Source organism: Oncorhynchus masou, chromosome 22, assembly GCF_036934945.1.
Source record: "Oncorhynchus masou masou isolate Uvic2021 chromosome 22, UVic_Omas_1.1, whole genome shotgun sequence".
NCBI classification, from domain to species: Eukaryota; Metazoa; Chordata; class Actinopteri; order Salmoniformes; family Salmonidae; genus Oncorhynchus; species Oncorhynchus masou.
Genome location: NC_088233.1, coordinates 20767917 through 20785836, shown reverse-complemented (window position 1 = coordinate 20785836; position 17920 = coordinate 20767917). Strand labels below are relative to the sequence as shown.

The 17920-nt window shown below is 43.9% G+C and overlaps 1 protein-coding gene across 8 annotated transcripts in view; it reads left to right on the top strand.

The window, feature by feature from the left end:
* Window positions 1-17785, top strand: part of LOC135509163 (homeodomain-interacting protein kinase 2-like) — a 139881-nt gene extending 122096 nt beyond the window's left edge. For 4 of the 8 annotated variants that reach the window (XM_064929590.1, XM_064929584.1, XM_064929583.1 and 1 more), the window contains exons 12-15: window positions 8534-8872; window positions 9399-9670; window positions 9977-10152; window positions 10989-17785. In XM_064929590.1, coding sequence (XP_064785662.1) covers window positions 8534-8872; window positions 9399-9670; window positions 9977-10152; window positions 10989-11477 — 1276 coding nt within the window. In that variant the 3' untranslated portion in view covers window positions 11478-17785. The remainder of the gene's footprint in view (window positions 1-8533; window positions 8873-9398; window positions 9671-9976; window positions 10153-10988) is intronic. The other 4 variants (XM_064929588.1, XM_064929589.1, XM_064929587.1 and 1 more) reach the window with 3 other exon arrangements.
* Window positions 17786-17920: the final 135 nt, after the last annotated feature.

Below are 17920 nucleotides of genomic sequence, written 5' to 3'. Positions count from 1 at the left end.
GTTGTAGTGGTAGATGCCACCTAGTATTAGGTTGTAGTGGTAGGTGCCACCTAGTATTAGGTGGTAGTGGTAGGTGCCACCTAGTATTAGGTTGTACTAGTAGGTGACACCTAGTATTAGGTTGTACTAGTAGGTGCCACCTAGTATTAGGTTGTAGTAGTAGGTGCCACCTAGTATTAGGTTGTAGTAGTAGGTGCCACCTAGTATTAGGTTGTAGTGGTAGGTGCCACCTAGTATTATGTTGTAGCGGTAGGTGCCACCTAGTATTATGTTGTAGCGGTAGCTGCCACCTAGTATTAGGTTGTAGCGGTAGGTGCCACCCAGTATATTGTTGTAGCGGTAGGTGCCACCGAGTATTATGTTGTAGCGGTAGGTGCCACCTTGTATTAGGTTGTAGTAGTAGGTGCCACCTAGTATTAAGTTGTAGTAGTAGGTGCCACCTCGTATTAGGTTGTAGCGGTAGGTGCCACCGTATTAGGTTGTAGCGGTAGGTGCCACCTAGTATTAGGTTGTAGCGGTAGGTGCCACCTAGTATTAGGTTGTAGTAGTAGGTGCCACCTAGTATTAGGTTGTAGTGGTAGGTGCCACCTAGTATTAGGTTGTAGTAGTAGGTGCCACCTAGTATTAGGTTGTAGTGGTAGGTGCCACCTAGTATTAGGTTGTAGCGGTGGGTGCCACCTAGTAATAGGTTGTAGTAGTAGGTGCCACCTAGTATTAGGTGGTAGTGGTAGGTGCCACCTAGTATTAGGTTGTAGTGGTAGGTGCCACCTAGTATTATGTTGTAGTGGTAGGTGCCACCTAGTATTAGGTTGTAGTAGTAGGTGCCACCTAGTATTAGGTGGTAGTGGTAGGTGCCACCTAGTATTAGGTTGTAGTAGTAGGTGCCACCTAGTATTATGTTGTAGTAGTAGGTGCCACCTAGTATTAGGTTGTAGTGGTAGGTGCCACCTAGTATTAGGTTGTAGTGGTAGGTGCCACCTAGTATTAGCTTGTAGTGGTAGGTGCCACCTAGTATTATGTTGTAGCGGAAGGTGCCACCTAGTATTATGTTGTAGCGTTAGGTGCCACCTAGTATTAGGTTGTAGCGGTAGGTGCCACCTAGTATATTGTTGTAGCGGTAGGTGCCACCTAGTATTATGTTGTAGCGGTAGGTGCCACCTAGTATTAGGTTGTAGTAGTAGATGCCACCTAGTATTAGGTTTGACTAGTAGGTGCCACCTAGTATTAGGTTATAGTAGTAGGTGCCACCTAGTATTAGGTTGTACTAGTAGGTGCCACCTAGTATTAGGTTGTAGTAGTAGGTGCCACCTAGTATTAGGTTGTACTAGTAGTTGCCACCTAGTATTAGGTTGTACTAGTAGGTGCCACCTAGTATTAGGTTGTAGTGGTAGGTGCCACCTAGTATTAGGTTGTAGCGGTGGGTGCCACCTAGTATTAGGTTGCAGTGGTAGGTGCCACCTAGTATTAGGTTGTAGTGGTAGGTGCCACCTAGTATTAGGTTGTAGTAGTAGGTGCCACCTAGTATTAGGTGGTAGTGGTAGGTGCCACCTAGTATTAGGTTGTAGTAGTAGGTGCCACCTAGTATTAGATTGTACTAGTAGGTGCCACCTAGTATTAGCTTGTAGTGGTAGGTGCCACCTAGTATTATGTTGTAGCGGTAGGTGCCACCTAGTATTAGGTTGTAGCGGTAGGTGCCACCTAGTATATTGTTGTAGCGGTAGGTGCCACCTAGTATTATGTTGTAGCGGTAGGTGCCACCTAGTATTATGTTGTAGCGGTAGGTGCCACCTAGTATTAGGTTGTAGTAGTAGGTGCCACCTAGTATTAGGTTGTAGTGGTAGGTGCCACCTAGTATTAGCTTGTAGTGGTAGGTGCCACCTAGTATTATGTTGTAGCGGAAGGTGCCACCTAGTATTATGTTGTAGCGTTAGGTGCCACCTAGTATTAGGTTGTCGCGGTAGGTGCCACCTTGTATTAGGTTGTAGTAGTAGGTGCCACCTAGTATTAAGTTGTAGTAGTAGGTGCCACCTAGTATTATGTTGTAGCGGTAGGTGCCACCTAATATTAGGTTGTAGTAGTAGATGCCACTTAGTATTAGGTTGTAGAAGTAGGTGCCACCTAGTATTAGGTTGTAGTGGTAGGTGCCACCTAGTATTAGCTTGTAGAGGTAGGTGCCACCTAGTATTATGTTGTAGCGGAAGGTGCCACCTAGTATTATGTTGTAGCGTTAGGTGCCACCTAGTATTAGGTTGTAGCGGTAGGTGCCACCTTGTATTAGGTTGTAGTAGTAGGTGCCACCTAGTATTAAGTTGTAGTAGTAGGTGCCACTCGTATTAGGTTGTAGCGGTAGGTGCCACCTCGTATTAGGTTGTAGCGGTAGGTGCCACCTAGTATTAGGTTGAGGTGCCACCTAGCGGTAGGTGCCACCTAGTATTAGGTTGTAGTAGTAGGTGCCACCTAGTATTAGGTTGTAGTGGTAGGTGCCACCTAGTATTAGGTTGTAGTAGTAGGTGCCACCTAGTATTAGGTTGTAGTGGTAGGTGCCACCTAGTATTAGGTTGTAGCGGTGGGTGCCACCTAGTAATAGGTTGTAGTGGTAGGTGCCACCTAGTATTAGGTTGTACTAGTAGGTGCCACCTAGTATTAGGTTGTAGTGGTAGGTGCCACCTAGTATTAGGTTGTAGCGGTGGGTGCCACCTAGTAATAGGTTGTAGTGGTAGGTGCCACCTAGTATTAGGTTGTAGTGGTAGATGCCACCTAGTATTAGGTTTACTAGTAGGTGCCACCTAGTATTAGGTTGTAGTGGTAGGTGCCACCTAGTATTAGGTTGTACTAGTAGGTGCCACCTAGTATTAGGTTGTAGTGGTAGGTGCCACCTAGTATTAGCTTGTAGTGGTAGGTGCCACCTAGTATTATGTTGTAGCGGCAGGTGCCACCTAGTATTATGTTGTAGCGGCAGGTGCCACCTAGTATTATGTTGTAGCGGTAGCTGCCACCTAGTATTAGGTTGTAGCGGTAGGTGCCACCCAGTATATTGTTGTAGCGGTAGGTGCCACCGAGTATTATGTTGTAGCGGTAGGTGCCACCTAGTATTAGGTTGTAGCGGTAGGTGCCACCTAATATTAGGTTGTAGTAGTAGGTGCCACTTAGTATTAGGTTGTAGTAGTAGGTGCCACCTAGTATTAGGTTGTACTAGTAGGTGCCACCTAGTATTAGGTTGTAGCGGAAGGTGCCACCTAGTATTAGGTTGTAGCGGTAGGTGCCACTTAGTATTAGGTTGTAGTAGTAGGTGCCACCTAGTATTAGGTTGTACTAGTAGGTGCCACCTAATATTAGGTTGTAGTAGTAGATGCCACTTAGTATTATGTTGTAGAAGTAGGTGCCACCTAGTATTAGGTTGTAGTGGTAGGTGCCACCTAGTATTAGCTTGTAGTGGTAGGTGCCACCTAGTATTATGTTGTAGCGGAAGGTGCCACCTAGTATTATGTTGTAGCGTTAGGTGCCACCTAGTATTAGGTTGTAGCGGTAGGTGCCACCTTGTATTAGGTTGTAGTAGTAGGTGCCACCTAGTATTAAGTTGTAGTAGTAGGTGCTACCTAGTATTAGGTTGTAGCGGTAGGTGCCACCTAGTATTAGGTTGTAGTAGTAGGTGCCACCTAGTATTAGGTTGTAGTAGTAGGTGCCACCTAGTATTAGGTTGTAGTGGTAGGTGCCACCTAGTATTAGGTTGTAGCGGTGGGTGCCACCTAGTAATAGGTTGTAGTGGTAGGTGCCACCTAGTATTAGGTTGTAGTAGTAGGTGCCACCTAGTATTAGGTGGTAGTGGTAGGTGCCACCTAGTATTAGGTTGTACTAGTAGGTGACACCTAGTATTAGGTTGTACTAGTAGGTGCCACCTAGTATTAGGTTGTAGTGGTAGGTGCCACCTAGTATTAGCTTGTAGTGGTAGGTGCCACTTAGTATTAGGTTGTAGTAGTAGGTGCCACCTAGTATTAGGTTGTACTAGTAGGTGCCACCTAGTATTAGGTTGTAGCGGAAGGTGCCACCTAGTATTAGGTTGTAGCAGTAGGTGCCACTTAGTATTAGGTTGTAGTAGTAGGTGCCACCTAGTATTAGGTTGTAGTGGTAGGTGCCACCTAGTATTAGCTTGTAGTGGTAGGTGCCACCTAGTATTAGGTTGTAGTAGTAGGTGCCACCTAGTATTAGGTTGTAGTAGTAGGTGCCACCTAGTATTAGGTTGTAGCGGTAGGTGCCACCTAGTATTAGGTTGTAGTAGTAGGTGCCACCTAGTATTAGGTTGTAGTAGTAGGTGCCACCTAGTATTAGGTTGTAGTGGTAGGTGCCACCTAGTATTAGGTTGTAGCGGTGGGTGCCACCTAGTAATAGGTTGTAGTGGTAGGTGCCACCTAGTATTAGGTTGTAGTGGTAGATGCCACCTAGTATTAGGTTGTAGTGGTAGGTGCCACCTAGTATTAGGTTGTAGTAGTAGGTGCCACCTAGTATTAGGTGGTAGTGGTAGGTGCCACCTAGTATTAGGTTGTACTAGTAGGTGACACCTAGTATTAGGTTGTACTAGTAGGTGCCACCTAGTATTAGGTTGTAGTGGTAGGTGCCACCTAGTATTAGCTTGTAGTGGTAGGTGCCACCTAGTATTATGTTGTAGCGGCAGGTGCCACCTAGTATTATGTTGTAGCGGCAGCTGCCACCTAGTATTAGGTTGTAGCGGTAGGTGCCACCCAGTATATTGTTGTAGCGGTAGGTGCCACCGAGTATTATGTTGTAGCGGTAGGTGCCACCTAGTATTAGGTTGTAGCGGTAGGTGCCACCTAATATTAGGTTGTAGTAGTAGGTGCCACTTAGTATTAGGTTGTAGTAGTAGGTGCCACCTAGTATTAGGTTGTACTAGTAGGTGCCACCTAGTATTAGGTAGTAGCGGAAGGTGCCACCTAGTATTAGGTTGTAGCGGTAGGTGCCACCTAGTATTAGGTTGTAGTGGTAGGTGTCACCTAGTATTAGGTTGTAGTGGTAGGTGCCACCTAGTATTATGTTGTAGCGGAAGGTGCCACCTAGTATTATGTTGTAGCGGTAGGTGCCACCTAGTATTATGTTGTAGCGGAAGGTGCCACCTAGTATTATGTTGTAGCGGTAGGTGCCACCTAGTATTAGGTTGTAGCGGTAGGTGCCACCTAGTATTATGTTGTAGCGGTAGGTGCCACCTAGTATTATGTTGTAGCGGTAGGTGCCACCTAGTATTATGTTGTAGCGGTAGGTGCCACCTAGTATTAGGTTGTAGTAGTAGGTGCCACCTAGTATTAGGTTGTAGTATTAGGTGCCACCTAGTATTATGTTGTAGCGGTAGGTGCCACCTAGTATTATGTTGTAGCGGTAGGTGCCACCTAGTATTATGTTGTAGCGGTAGGTGCCACCTAGTATTATGTTGTAGCTGAAGGTGCCACCTAGTATTATGTTATAGCGGTAGGTGCCACCTAGTAATGGGTTGTAGCGGTAGGTGCCACCTAGTATTAGGTTGTAGCGGTAGGTGCCACCTAGTATTATGTTGTAGTGGTAGGTGCCACCTAGTATTAGGTTGTATTAGTAGGTGCCACCTAGTAATAGGTTGTAGCGGTAGGTGCCACCTAGTATTAGGTTCTAGCGGTAGGTGCCACCTAGTATTATGTTGTAGCGGTAGGTGCCACCTAGTAATAGGTTGTAGTGGTAGGTGCCACCTAGTATTATGTTGTAGCGGTAGGTGCCACCTAGTATTAGGTTGTAGCGGTGGGTGCCACCTAGTAATAGGTTGTAGTGGTAGGTGCCACCTAGTATTAGGTTGTAGTGGTAGATGCCACCTAGTATTAGGTTGTAGTGGTAGGTGCCACCTAGTATTAGGTTGTAGTAGTAGGTGCCACCTAGTATTAGGTGGTAGTGGTAGGTGCCACCTAGTATTAGGTTGTACTAGTAGGTGACACCTAGTATTAGGTTGTACTAGTAGGTGCCACCTAGTATTAGGTTGTAGTGGTAGGTGCCACCTAGTATTAGCTTGTAGTGGTAGGTGCCACCTAGTATTATGTTGTAGCGGCAGGTGCCACCTAGTATTATGTTGTAGCGGCAGGTGCCACCTAGTATTATGTTGTAGCGGTAGGTGCCACCTAGTATTATGTTGTAGCGGTAGCTGCCACCTAGTATTATGTTGTAGCGCTAGGTGCCACCTAGTATTATGTTGTAGCGGTAGCTGCCACCTAGTATTAGGTTGTAGCGGTAGGTGCCACCCAGTATATTGTTGTAGCGGTAGGTGCCACCGAGTATTATGTTGTAGCGGTAGGTGCCACCTAGTATTAGGTTGTAGCGGTAGGTGCCACCTAATATTAGGTTGTAGTAGTAGGTGCCACTTAGTATTAGGTTGTAGTCGTAGGTGCCACCTAGTATTAGGTTGTACTAGTAGGTGCCACCTAGTATTAGGTTGTAGTAGTAGGTGCCACCTAGTATTAGGTTGTAGTAGTAGGTGCCACCTAGTATTAGGTTGTAGTGGTAGGTGCCACCTAGTATTAGGTTGTAGCGGTGGGTGCCACCTAGTAATAGGTTGTAGTGGTAGGTGCCACCTAGTATTAGGTTGTAGTGGTAGATGCCACCTAGTATTAGGTTGTAGTGGTAGGTGCCACCTAGTATTAGGTGGTAGTGGTAGGTGCCACCTAGTATTAGGTTGTACTAGTAGGTGACACCTAGTATTAGGTTGTACTAGTAGGTGCCACCTAGTATTAGGTTGTAGTGGTAGGTGCCACCTAGTATTAGCTTGTAGTGGTAGGTGCCACCTAGTATTATGTTGTAGCGGCAGGTGCCACCTAGTATTATGTTGTATCGGCAGGTGCCACCTAGTATTATGTTGTAGCGGTAGCTGCCACCTAGTATTAGGTTGTAGCGGTAGGTGCCACCCAGTATATTGTTGTAGCGGTAGGTGCCACCGAGTATTATGTTGTAGCGGTAGGTGCCACCTAGTATTAGGTTGTAGCGGTAGGTGCCACCTAATATTAGGTTGTAGTAGTAGGTGCCACTTAGTATTAGGTTGTAGTAGTAGGTGCCACCTAGTATTAGGTTGTACTAGTAGGTGCCACCTAGTATTAGGTTGTAGCGGAAGGTGCCACCTAGTATTAGGTTGTAGCGGTAGGTGCCACCTAGTATTAGGTTGTAGTGGTAGGTGTCACCTAGTATTAGGTTGTAGTGGTAGGTGCCACCTAGTATTATGTTGTAGCGGAAGGTGCCACCTAGTATTATGTTGTAGCGGTAGGTGCCACCTAGTATTATGTTGTAGCGGAAGGTGCCACCTAGTATTATGTTGTAGCGGTAGGTGCCACCTAGTATTAGGTTGTAGCGGTAGGTGCCACCTAGTATTATGTTGTAGCGGTAGGTGCCACCTAGTATTATGTTGTAGCGGTAGGTGCCACCTAGTATTATGTTGTAGCGGTAGGTGCCACCTAGTATTAGGTTGTAGTAGTAGGTGCCACCTAGTATTAGGTTGTAGTATTAGGTGCCACCTAGTATTATGTTGTAGCGGTAGGTGCCACCTAGTATTATGTTGTAGCGGTAGGTGCCACCTAGTATTATGTTGTAGCGGTAGGTGCCACCTAGTATTATGTTGTAGCTGAAGGTGCCACCTAGTATTATGTTATAGCGGTAGGTGCCACCTAGTAATGGGTTGTAGCGGTAGGTGCCACCTAGTATTAGGTTGTAGCGGTAGGTGCCACCTAGTATTATGTTGTAGCGGTAGGTGCCACCTAGTATTAGGTTGTATTAGTAGGTGCCACCTAGTAATAGGTTGTAGCGGTAGGTGCCACCTAGTATTAGGTGCCACCTAGTATTATGTTGTAGCGGTAGGTGCCACCTAGTAATAGGTTGTAGTGGTAGGTGCCACCTAGTATTATGTTGTAGCGGTAGGTGCCACCTAGTAATAGGTTGTAGTAGTAGGTGCCACCTAGTATTGGGTTGTAGCGGTAGGTGCCACCTAGTATTAGGGTGTAGTGGTAGGTGCCACCTAGTATTATGTTGTAGCGGTATATGCCACCTAATATTAGGTTGTAGCGGTAGGTGCCACCTAGTATTATGTTGTAGTAGTAGGTGCCAGTTAGTATTAGGTTGTCATAGTAGGTGACACCTAGTAATAGGTTGTAGTAGTAGGTGCCACCTAGTATTATGTTGTAGCGGTAGGTGCCACCTAGTATTAGGTTGTAGTAGTAGGTGCCACCTAGTATTAGGTTGTAGTGGTAGGTGCCACCTAGTATTAGGTTGTACTAGTAGGTGCCACTTAGTATTAGGTTGTCGTAGTAGGTGACACCTAGTAATAGGTTGTAGTAGTAGGTGCCACCTAGTATTAGGTTGTAGTAGTAGGTGCCACTTAGTATTAGGTTGTAGTGGTAGGTGCCACCTAGTATTAGGTTGTAGTAGTAGGTGCCACCTAGTATTAGGTTGTAATAGTATGTGCAACTTAGTATTAGGTTGTAGTAGTGTGTGCCACCTCATCCCCCTCTCATCTCTCTCCCGTCAGGAACGTGTCTGCGTATGAGGTGTCCTCCTCCCAGGCGGTACAATCACCACAGCGCTCCAAGCGGCTGAAGGAGAACACCCCTCCACGTTGTGCTGTGCTTCAGAACAACGGCCCTTCCTCCAGCTCCAGCTGCGGACCCCCCCTGGGCTGTGGAGGGTGGGGACGGGGCGAGGCAGAGCAGGCCTCTAGCACCACCAGGGATCACCATCAGCACCACAACGGGCAGCGTCAGACCATCATCATCCCTGATACGCCCAGCCCTGCCGTCAGCATCATCACCATCAGCAGTGACACGGACGAGGAGGAAGATCACAAGAATAGCAACACCTACCATACTAGGTACAGGTCAGCCATTTTGGGCCAGACATGACACGCAGGCAGGGATCTGGGAGCCAGGGTTAAATACATGACAGGAGGCCATGTTTAGTGCATGTTTTATTTCATTACTGAAAGAGCTGGGTTTCATTTCAGTTCTAGCCAATTCAGTAATAGGAGTGGACATGATTGGCATAAGGGCATTTTGTTGTGGATTGATCTGAATTCACAATTTATTATGGATTTGACACCAACATTGGTTAGAAGGTTAGTAGGCTGACCATTACTATATCTTCTTAGGGCTAGGGGTCCTGCCCGCCAACTTCTGGTGAAACCAGAGGGCGTGCAATTCAAATGAATAATCATAAATATTATGGATTTTAAACATTTGTACATATGTGTCTTATATCGGCTGAAAGCTTAAATTCTTGTTAATCTATCGGCACTGTCCGATTTACAGTAGCTATTACACACCAACATTGGTCAGAAGGTTAGTTGGCTGACCATTACTATATGTACCATTACTAAAAAGTGATCCTCCTCCTTGCAGCTCATTCAGGCAGAGGAAGAACGTCATCAGCTGTGTCACAGTACACGACTCCCCCGACTCTGACTCATCCAGTAACAACAGTCCCTATGCAGTAGAGTCCAGGCAGCCCAACAACAACGGCTACCATGACTCCAAGACCACCCTGCTGGACAACTACAGCAACGGAAACAACCTTCGCTCCATCATCATCCCCCCTCTGAAGAGCCAGTCCAGCGAGGTGCTGAGCGAGTGTGAGCGCCTGATGCCAGGTACCTACACAGATATCTACACAGGTACCTACACAGATATCTACACATGTACCTACAGAGACCCACACAGACAGGGAGGGATGGTTGATAGTCTTTCTTCTAGAGTATAGGAAATACTATTATTGTTGTTTGAAAAAGAATGATGCAAATGTATCCATTATTATCATTGTTGGTACTACCAATGAACCTTCGCTAAGCCCTGCCTCGCTAAGCCCTGCCCCACTGTTGCTACCTCAGTTCCACGTTTTTTTTCTTTGTTTTTATACTGTACTCATATGTTATTTTCTTGACCTGGATTGACCTTTTGACCTTGTTCCATTTACTCTGCAGATGCAATGAATCATCAGAATTCGGCATACAAGTTCAAAACCTCCAACGGTGCGGGCATGGTGTCTGGCAACAACCACCTGTCAGGGGGCGTGGCTTACCGACAGCAGCGCTCGGGGCCAAACCCCTTCCAGCAGCAGCAGCCTCTCAATCTCAGCCAGGTATGGAGAGAGAGCCAAGTAAGGAACCATCTAAATTATTTACATCATTATCAATCAATCAATCACATTTATTTATAAAGCCCTTTTTACATCAGCAGATGTCACAAATTGCTGTACAGAAACCCAGCCTAAAACCCCAAACCGCAAGCCATGCAGATGTAGAAGCATAGTGGCTAGGAAAAACTCACTAGAAAGGCAGGAACCTAGGAAGAAACCTAGAGAGGAACCAGGCTCTGACGGGTGGCCAGTCCTTATCTGGCTGTGCCATGTGGAGATTGTAAGAGTAAATGGCCATTAAGGTCAGATTGTTCTTCAAGATGTTCAAAGGTTCATACATGACCAGCAGGGTCAAATAATAATTGCAGTGTTTGTTGAGGGTGCAACAGGTCAGTACTTCAGGAATAAATGTCATTTGGCTTTCTATAGCCGAGCATTCAGAGATCGAGATATTAAGTGCGGTAGAGAGAGAGTCCAAAACAGCAGGTCCGGGACAAGGTAGCACGTCCGTTGAACACGTCAGGGTTCCATAGCCACAGGCAGAACAGTTGAAACTGGAGCAGCGGAATGACTAGGTGGACTGGGGACAGCCAGGAGTAATCAGGCCAGGTAGTCCTGAGGCATGGTCCTAGAGATCAGGTCCTCCAGGATGGGAGGGAGAGAGAGAAAATTAGAGGGAGCATACTTAAATTCACACAGGATACCAAATAAGACAGGAGAATTACACCAGATATAACAGACTGACCCTAGCCCCCCAGCACATAGACTATTGCAGCATAGATTAACTGTGTGGAAAGTGAGATTGTCATTTGGATTGCACTGACTCCATCCTCGTATCTCTTCTCGCTCCTATCCAGGCCCAGCATCACATGGTAACTGAGCGGAATGGAGGCCACCGGCATCAGCAGGCTTACATCACCCCAACCATCGCAGCCCAGGCCCCCTACTCCTTCCAGCACCACAACAGCCCCTCTCACACTGCCAACGTCCACACCCACCTGGCTGCCACCCACCTGGCTGCCACCCACCTGCCCGGCCAGCCCCACCTCTACACCTACACTGCCACGCCCGCAGCACTGGGCTCCACGGGCACTGTGGCCCACCTGGTGGCAACCCCGGGCTCTGCCCGCCACACGGTCCAGCACACCACATACCACACACCGGGCATTGTTCACCAGGTACCCGTCAGCATGGGGCACCACGTGCTGCCCTCACCCACCCTGCACCACAGCCAGTACCAGGCTCAGTTTGCTCACCAGACGTACATCAGCGCCTCGCCTGCCTCCACTGTCTACACTGGATACCCACTGAGCCCCACCAAGGTGAACCAGTACCCTTACCTCTAGAGCCAAGCCAACACACTGGAGACCCAGACCCCCAGATCCAGATCCCAGCAATGCTGCTGCTGCTGCTCACTCCATGTCCTCCCTCCCCATCCCCACTCCACAGACAGAGAGATAGAGAGAGAGAGATGCAATCTTCATAAAACTGTCACGTTTACTTGAAGACATAATGACAGAGAGGAAAAAGGTAAATAAATAGACAGAAAGGAGAGGTGGAATTTCTATTATTACTTTTCTTTTCCCCAACAAATCTCCAAAAGGGCCAGTTTTGCTTTGTTTTCTTCCTTGGTTATATTTCTACTTTCAAATGAGAGTAATTTCTCATTATTTTACAGCAAGGTCTTCATAACGGGCCTTTGGGAGAGGTGGAGGCTTTTTGTTTGTTGTTGTTTTCCCGTCTTGAATTGGAAAGGGCCTGTTTAACAAGGAGTCCCTCTGAATGTTGGGATTCCCATCATAACAATTCCCGTGAGGATTTGGGAATGAAGGTGAAATACGGAAACCTGCTGCTCTTCAAAGAATACAACAAATAATGATGGCCTTGAACTGTCTTAAACATTTCCAAATCATTCAATGTGTGGGGGAGAGAGAACGAAGCACCCCTCCACATCCCACACCCATCCTTCTCCAACAGACAACTGGAGTCAGGAGTCTTCTGGAAATATAATCAACAAAAGACACACAAAAAAAGAAGGTATTTTCCCTTTATTTTTTAGTTCTCACCTTTTTGAGGAGACTTATGTTTTAGCTACAGGAGTTGTAGCTAAGCCCTGTTTTTAGAATGTAGCAGTCTGCACCCAGATTATTTTATCAATAGCTTTCTGATACCAATAGAATTGATTTGTTCCTCTTCTTTCATTGTGATTGCACAAGTGGTTATAATAACATAGGCATGTACAACGTGATTGTCTGTGTGTGCGTGTGCTACTGTCAGCCATGTGTGTGTAGTCCACCTCTTGCACCTTTGTGCTATAATACTTGTAATCCTCCGCAGTCTTAGGTTTGACCATTGTTCCCTCGTAGTGCCTTACAGATAGAACCACACAGTTTACTTCGCTGGAACCTTGAGAACCAACAGACTAGCTGGAACTGGTTCCTTTCTTTGACGTCTTATTGTCGGGGCAGATTTGATTTCTCTTCCAGGTGTAGGCTTAGCCCCTAGCTCTGTGTCCTATCCTTATGACAGTATACTACTGCCATAAGAGGTTAGAGTTCATATTTAACTGACCTTTGGCTTTTTTGTAAAGTGTACATGAGTTTAACTTGCCTGGGGTACTGAACCAAAGTCGTTAGATCAATCCTCTTTACATTGTGTGCTGGATATACATTTTAATTTGTGTACAGTATAACTGTAAGTCACCGTGGCGCACATACATACAATGGCTTTAGTTTGAGATGTGTTACTTTTATATCACACAAGGGAGTCGGTGCCCAGGAATAATAGAACAGAGAAGTATCAACACAAGGATCCAATTAGGGGTAATGGAAAAAGCAAAAATACAAGAAAGTGACTGTCAAAAACATTTATGTGGTGAGTTCATTTGACACATCAATAGTCCAGAGTTCGAGAAAAAATAGGAACCTGAGGTTAAACACTAAGCCAGTAGAAAGGCCTGATGGGAAGTGGTGGTTGCTATGGCGGCAATTTTCAGAAGCTATCGAGAGAGAGCCTGGTGGTTTGCAGTAGGGAAGCAGAGTATTGAGGACTGTTGAGAAGGGTTGCTCCGTACGAGTAAGACCTGGGTTCAAATAATATTTGAAATCTTTTAAATAATTCTAACGTTTGCTTTAGAATTCCTGCAGTGCCAGATGGGCGGCGTTTGCAGTTTTTCAACTATTGCATTACGCCAGGCAAACTCAATCAAGCCCAGCTAAAGTATTTTAAATTATTTTAAATAGTATTTCAACCCAGGTCTGGCAGGAGTGAGTGAGTGAGTGAGTGAGTGAGTGAGTGAGTGAGTGAGTGAGTGAGTGAGTGAGTGGTAGAAAGCATTTGGTTGGTCTGGGTAGGAACTGAGGATGGCAGAGTGGTAGTGTGGCATTCCTCATGTAAATGGGACTAAGAGAATAGCATGTTGGCATGGAGCAGGTTGCTAGTAACAGTGGCGGTGGGTAGGAGTTACAGGAGCACTGCAGGAATGCACACCTAACTCTGATACAAGTTGTTGTATTGTTGTAGTGGTTTTGTATAGATAAATGGAAGTTATTTAGTCATTTCTGCCCTGAGGGTTGTGTAGCACCTCTCCACATAGAGAGAGACGTGAACGGAACAGAAATGCTACTGCGTACACCTGGAAGGGCTTACTATGAAATGGTCTTCATTTGTTGACACTGTATCCATTTTGTATTCGGAATCATGTGTTCACAGATAGCATACCACCAGAAAGGAATACCTAATAGTAAGAGAACTGATTGGGCTATTGCTTCTATGTGTTTGCTGCTTAATTTAATATCAGTTGTATTTCTCGTAGCCAATGATATACGATTACTATGTTTGTTGTAGTGTCCTCATGAAGTAGGCACATCATAAATACTTGTGGTTTTAGTTAGAGCCTTCCCCCTTATCCCTTCATGTCATGCCATAGTACTTGCATTTTAAGTGATTATTTTATTTCTACGTTATTATTGAACTTTTGAAATGTATGTAGGTACAGTATAAACTGTATTGTGTTATTTTACAGATTGTTGCAATAATTCTTGTGGATGTTTTTATCAGTGATTTGTTATTAGGCTCATTTCTAAGTTGATTTGTAACTGGGAGTTGCTGTACAGTGATGTTATGTATTCATAAGGAGGGGTGTATACCTCTGTAAAGTGTTCAGGCACCGTTGACAATAATAAAGTTATAAAGTTGACAATAATCCATTTGGGCCCTTATGGGTAGGTAGCTTAGACTTGAGTGTGTCAGACCAAGGTTTGCTCCCTAAACTAAACCTAAAACAACAACATTTTGATACTTCACCAATAGGCCACCACACTCCCTCCAGCTGGCTCCACCATGTAAGCCTTGGGTTCCAGGCAGTCAAAGATGTGATGCGTAGCATGTATAGGTTGCTGGTTACATCATTTTCTTTCTGCTCTGTGGTGTATCTTTGTTGGTACTTTTTTTGTTGATTTCCACGAGGCCTGTGGGCCTAAGAACACAGATACGGGAGATGCTTTTCCACATGAGTGGTTGGCCCCTCCATAAAGATGCAGACTACTGAAACATTCCACCATAGGAAGAATCTGGCATCCATACTGCACACCCTACAGTCTCCATAGCTCTCTGATCTGATGACTTGTCATTTTTGGACCTTTCTTTCTTCCCACCAAAGAAATTCAACATGTTGACGATGTACAGTACAAACACAAATAATCCCCATGTGGTCTGGCAATAACTTCTGGTCCAAACAAGTACCTTTACAGCACGTTGAGTGTGCTTTGAGGGCTATTGATGGGTTTTAAGCTAATGTTAGTGTGTGAGGTGTACAGATACTACAGTAGAACGCCAGTATGGGCACAACACACACATACATGAATGATTCAAGTTGCCATAATATCTTAAGCTATTTGACTGCCAATTGCAGTCCACCATTCTCAAACATCTATGATTCGAAGAAAATATGTTTTAGATCTGTCACTCGTTACCCCCTAAATGTTCCATTACTCCCTAATGTTCGTTACCCCCTAAATGTTCTATTACCTCCTAATGTTCGTTACCCCCTAAATGTTCCAATGTTGAATCTCAAACTTCTCTCTGAATTGTTTTACATGTAAGTGTTTTTTACGTTGTTAAAGTTATATTTTAGCTTTATTAATGTTGTAAGCAGATTAGTTTGTAAAAAACAAAAACATGTTATAAGTTAGTGCGCCATGGAATGACCTATAGAGTGAAATAAAAAACAAAAAATACCTTTAAAATAATGGTCACTAGCACAAAATGAATATAATATGTGACCTTCTTCATCTGAAATGCTTATATATTTCTGCGTGAGTGATCATTCATTAAAGTAAAGATTTGAGTTCTACATTGGCGCCTGCACCGCCAGGGTTGTGGGTTAGATTCCCGGGGCCACGCATACGTAAACATGTATGACTGTAAGTTGCTTTGGATACAGGTGTCTGCTAAATGGCATATATTATTATTGCAAAAACAATTGTTGCCGTGCAAGATGCAATAAGTCTGATTCCAGCTAAAACAACTTGACTCAACATAAATTCATAGAAAAATGAAAAATGTTTCTTCCAATATTGGGTTTTCAAATATTATTTATTTGATTTTATTAAAACATTTTCAAGTATTATCTATATTTAGCAATATACGAGAAGCCCTTTTGACCCTACACTCAATTTTGTTTCAATGGACTTGCTGTATTTGGAATGAAATAACATTTTGAGGGGTAAAATATTTTAGCGACGTACCACTTTGTTTATGGAAAACATCATTCAGAATGTGAGCATCGACGTAGATCCTTACAATTACCAAAATATGGTATTCTTGTGCTAATGAAGTTTGTTTACTTTGAACATCATCTCTCCCGTGCTACAGTAGACATTTCAATGTTAGAATAATGCCTTCCAAATAACTAAATCATACCCTCAGAGCTTTAAGGTGTGGTTTCAATTAAAGAGAGCTGTGTAAAGCGGTCTTTTGGTGAAGCCTGGTATTTTTACAACTTTGTTGTTCTTGAAATACTTGCGCTACATAAGAAGTGTTCAGCTTCCAACTTTCTCAGAGTGTGATTGCGAGTGCTCTTTCTGGATCCTTGTATGAAATATTGTGAAACATTCCTGAAGGAATGGCACACATTGCCAGTTAGTCTTCTCAGGTCAAACCCCTCTGAAGTGACTTGAATCATTTTAACACCTTACCAGAATAGAATAATCACACAACCTCTCCTCCCCTTCATGAGAGCTTTGCAAAGTACACTCTCCCAAAGAAGCAGGGAGGTAGGAAAAGTACTTATTATTATTTATTTTATATGCATCACTGAAACTCTGTAACCCAGTAATAACACATTTTAAAGCCCTTCTGTATGAGTATTGATGTGTCTGTGTTTGTATGTTTGTCAAGGGAATCACCCCCTGCATTAGGTTTTTTCTTTGGGGATTCAGGGCGCAGCGGTCAAGGGTTTGATGCCCCATTAACGGAATACGTCATGTGTTGTCATTTGGACTGTTTTTTTAAACATGTACTTAAGAACCAACATGTCATATTTTCTACCCTCTTGCTAAAGACATGCTAGAAGTCTCATTTTTCTATTATGCACACATTTTGAAACAATTTGGTTTAGAAAATGTATTGTTTAGCTATTTCTTGCCAGCTCAAACCGCAAAGGAGCATTGTACTAATGTCCTTGAGCGGATGGGTTATTGCCTAATGAATTCCCATTGATAAATCCCAATAAAACCTTGTTTCTCCATAGATGACAGAGGGACAAGGGATATAACAGTAAACTGCTGTAACTGTCATACTGTACTGTAGTCATTTTGCAGTAATATTGATCCTGATTTTGGTTTTGTACTTGAACAACTGCATTCACAATGAAATGGATTAAAAACAATGACATTTTTGTACAAAGTATCAAAACCTAAGTTAGCATCAAACCCTGTCCTTGTTGTGTGTCCATTGCTGTATGTTTTTTCAATGGTGTTGAAATCTCATTGTTGTTCAGGCTATTATGTGCTGCAGTATTTCCTAGTATACTTCTTTGTTAATTGTCTCTCTCATTTACATTTATTGGGGATTTTTTAAAGTGTGTTTGTCTCCTTAATATCTGTTGATATAGCTTTATATGTACCATATTCCTTAGAATAATATTATTGAGTATGTTGTGAGAATGGATATTTTACTGGCTTTATAGAATGTTTAAAGAAATATAATAATGAGAATAAGAAGAATGATTAATTGAACTCCTAACAAGTTGAGTACTTGGCTACTAAGCGCTTGTGTTACCATTAAGATGTTGTGTGCTTCTCTTAATCATTTTCGTTGTAGAAAAATTGAGTGAATTTAAAATAGACTTCAAAAAAAACAAATGATAGCATTGTACATTTACAGGAGGATTTTAATTGACAACTTGGTCATAGAAGAAAATACTTATTTTAATTGCCCTCTTTACTAACTGTAGGGTGAAGGGGCTGGCATTGTGGTGAACTATGTTCTAGCTTGTTATTCACTGTTACTTTTGATCATTTCTTCGGTCTCCGAGGTGAATCGAGTTATTCATGAGAATTTGTATGCTCACATATGCATATTGTATATGTGTAGAAATGTAATCACACTTTGTCTTGGATTTACATTAAACTGTTAAGTCACGGCACCAGTCTTCCGTCTCATACAATAGTCATTATTTGTATCTGCTGTGTTTGTGTTGGGGAGGGTTTGTGGTGGTGGTGTGTACACTTTATCAACATGGCAAATTGCTTGATGGTTTTTACAGACATAATGATGCACCTGACAT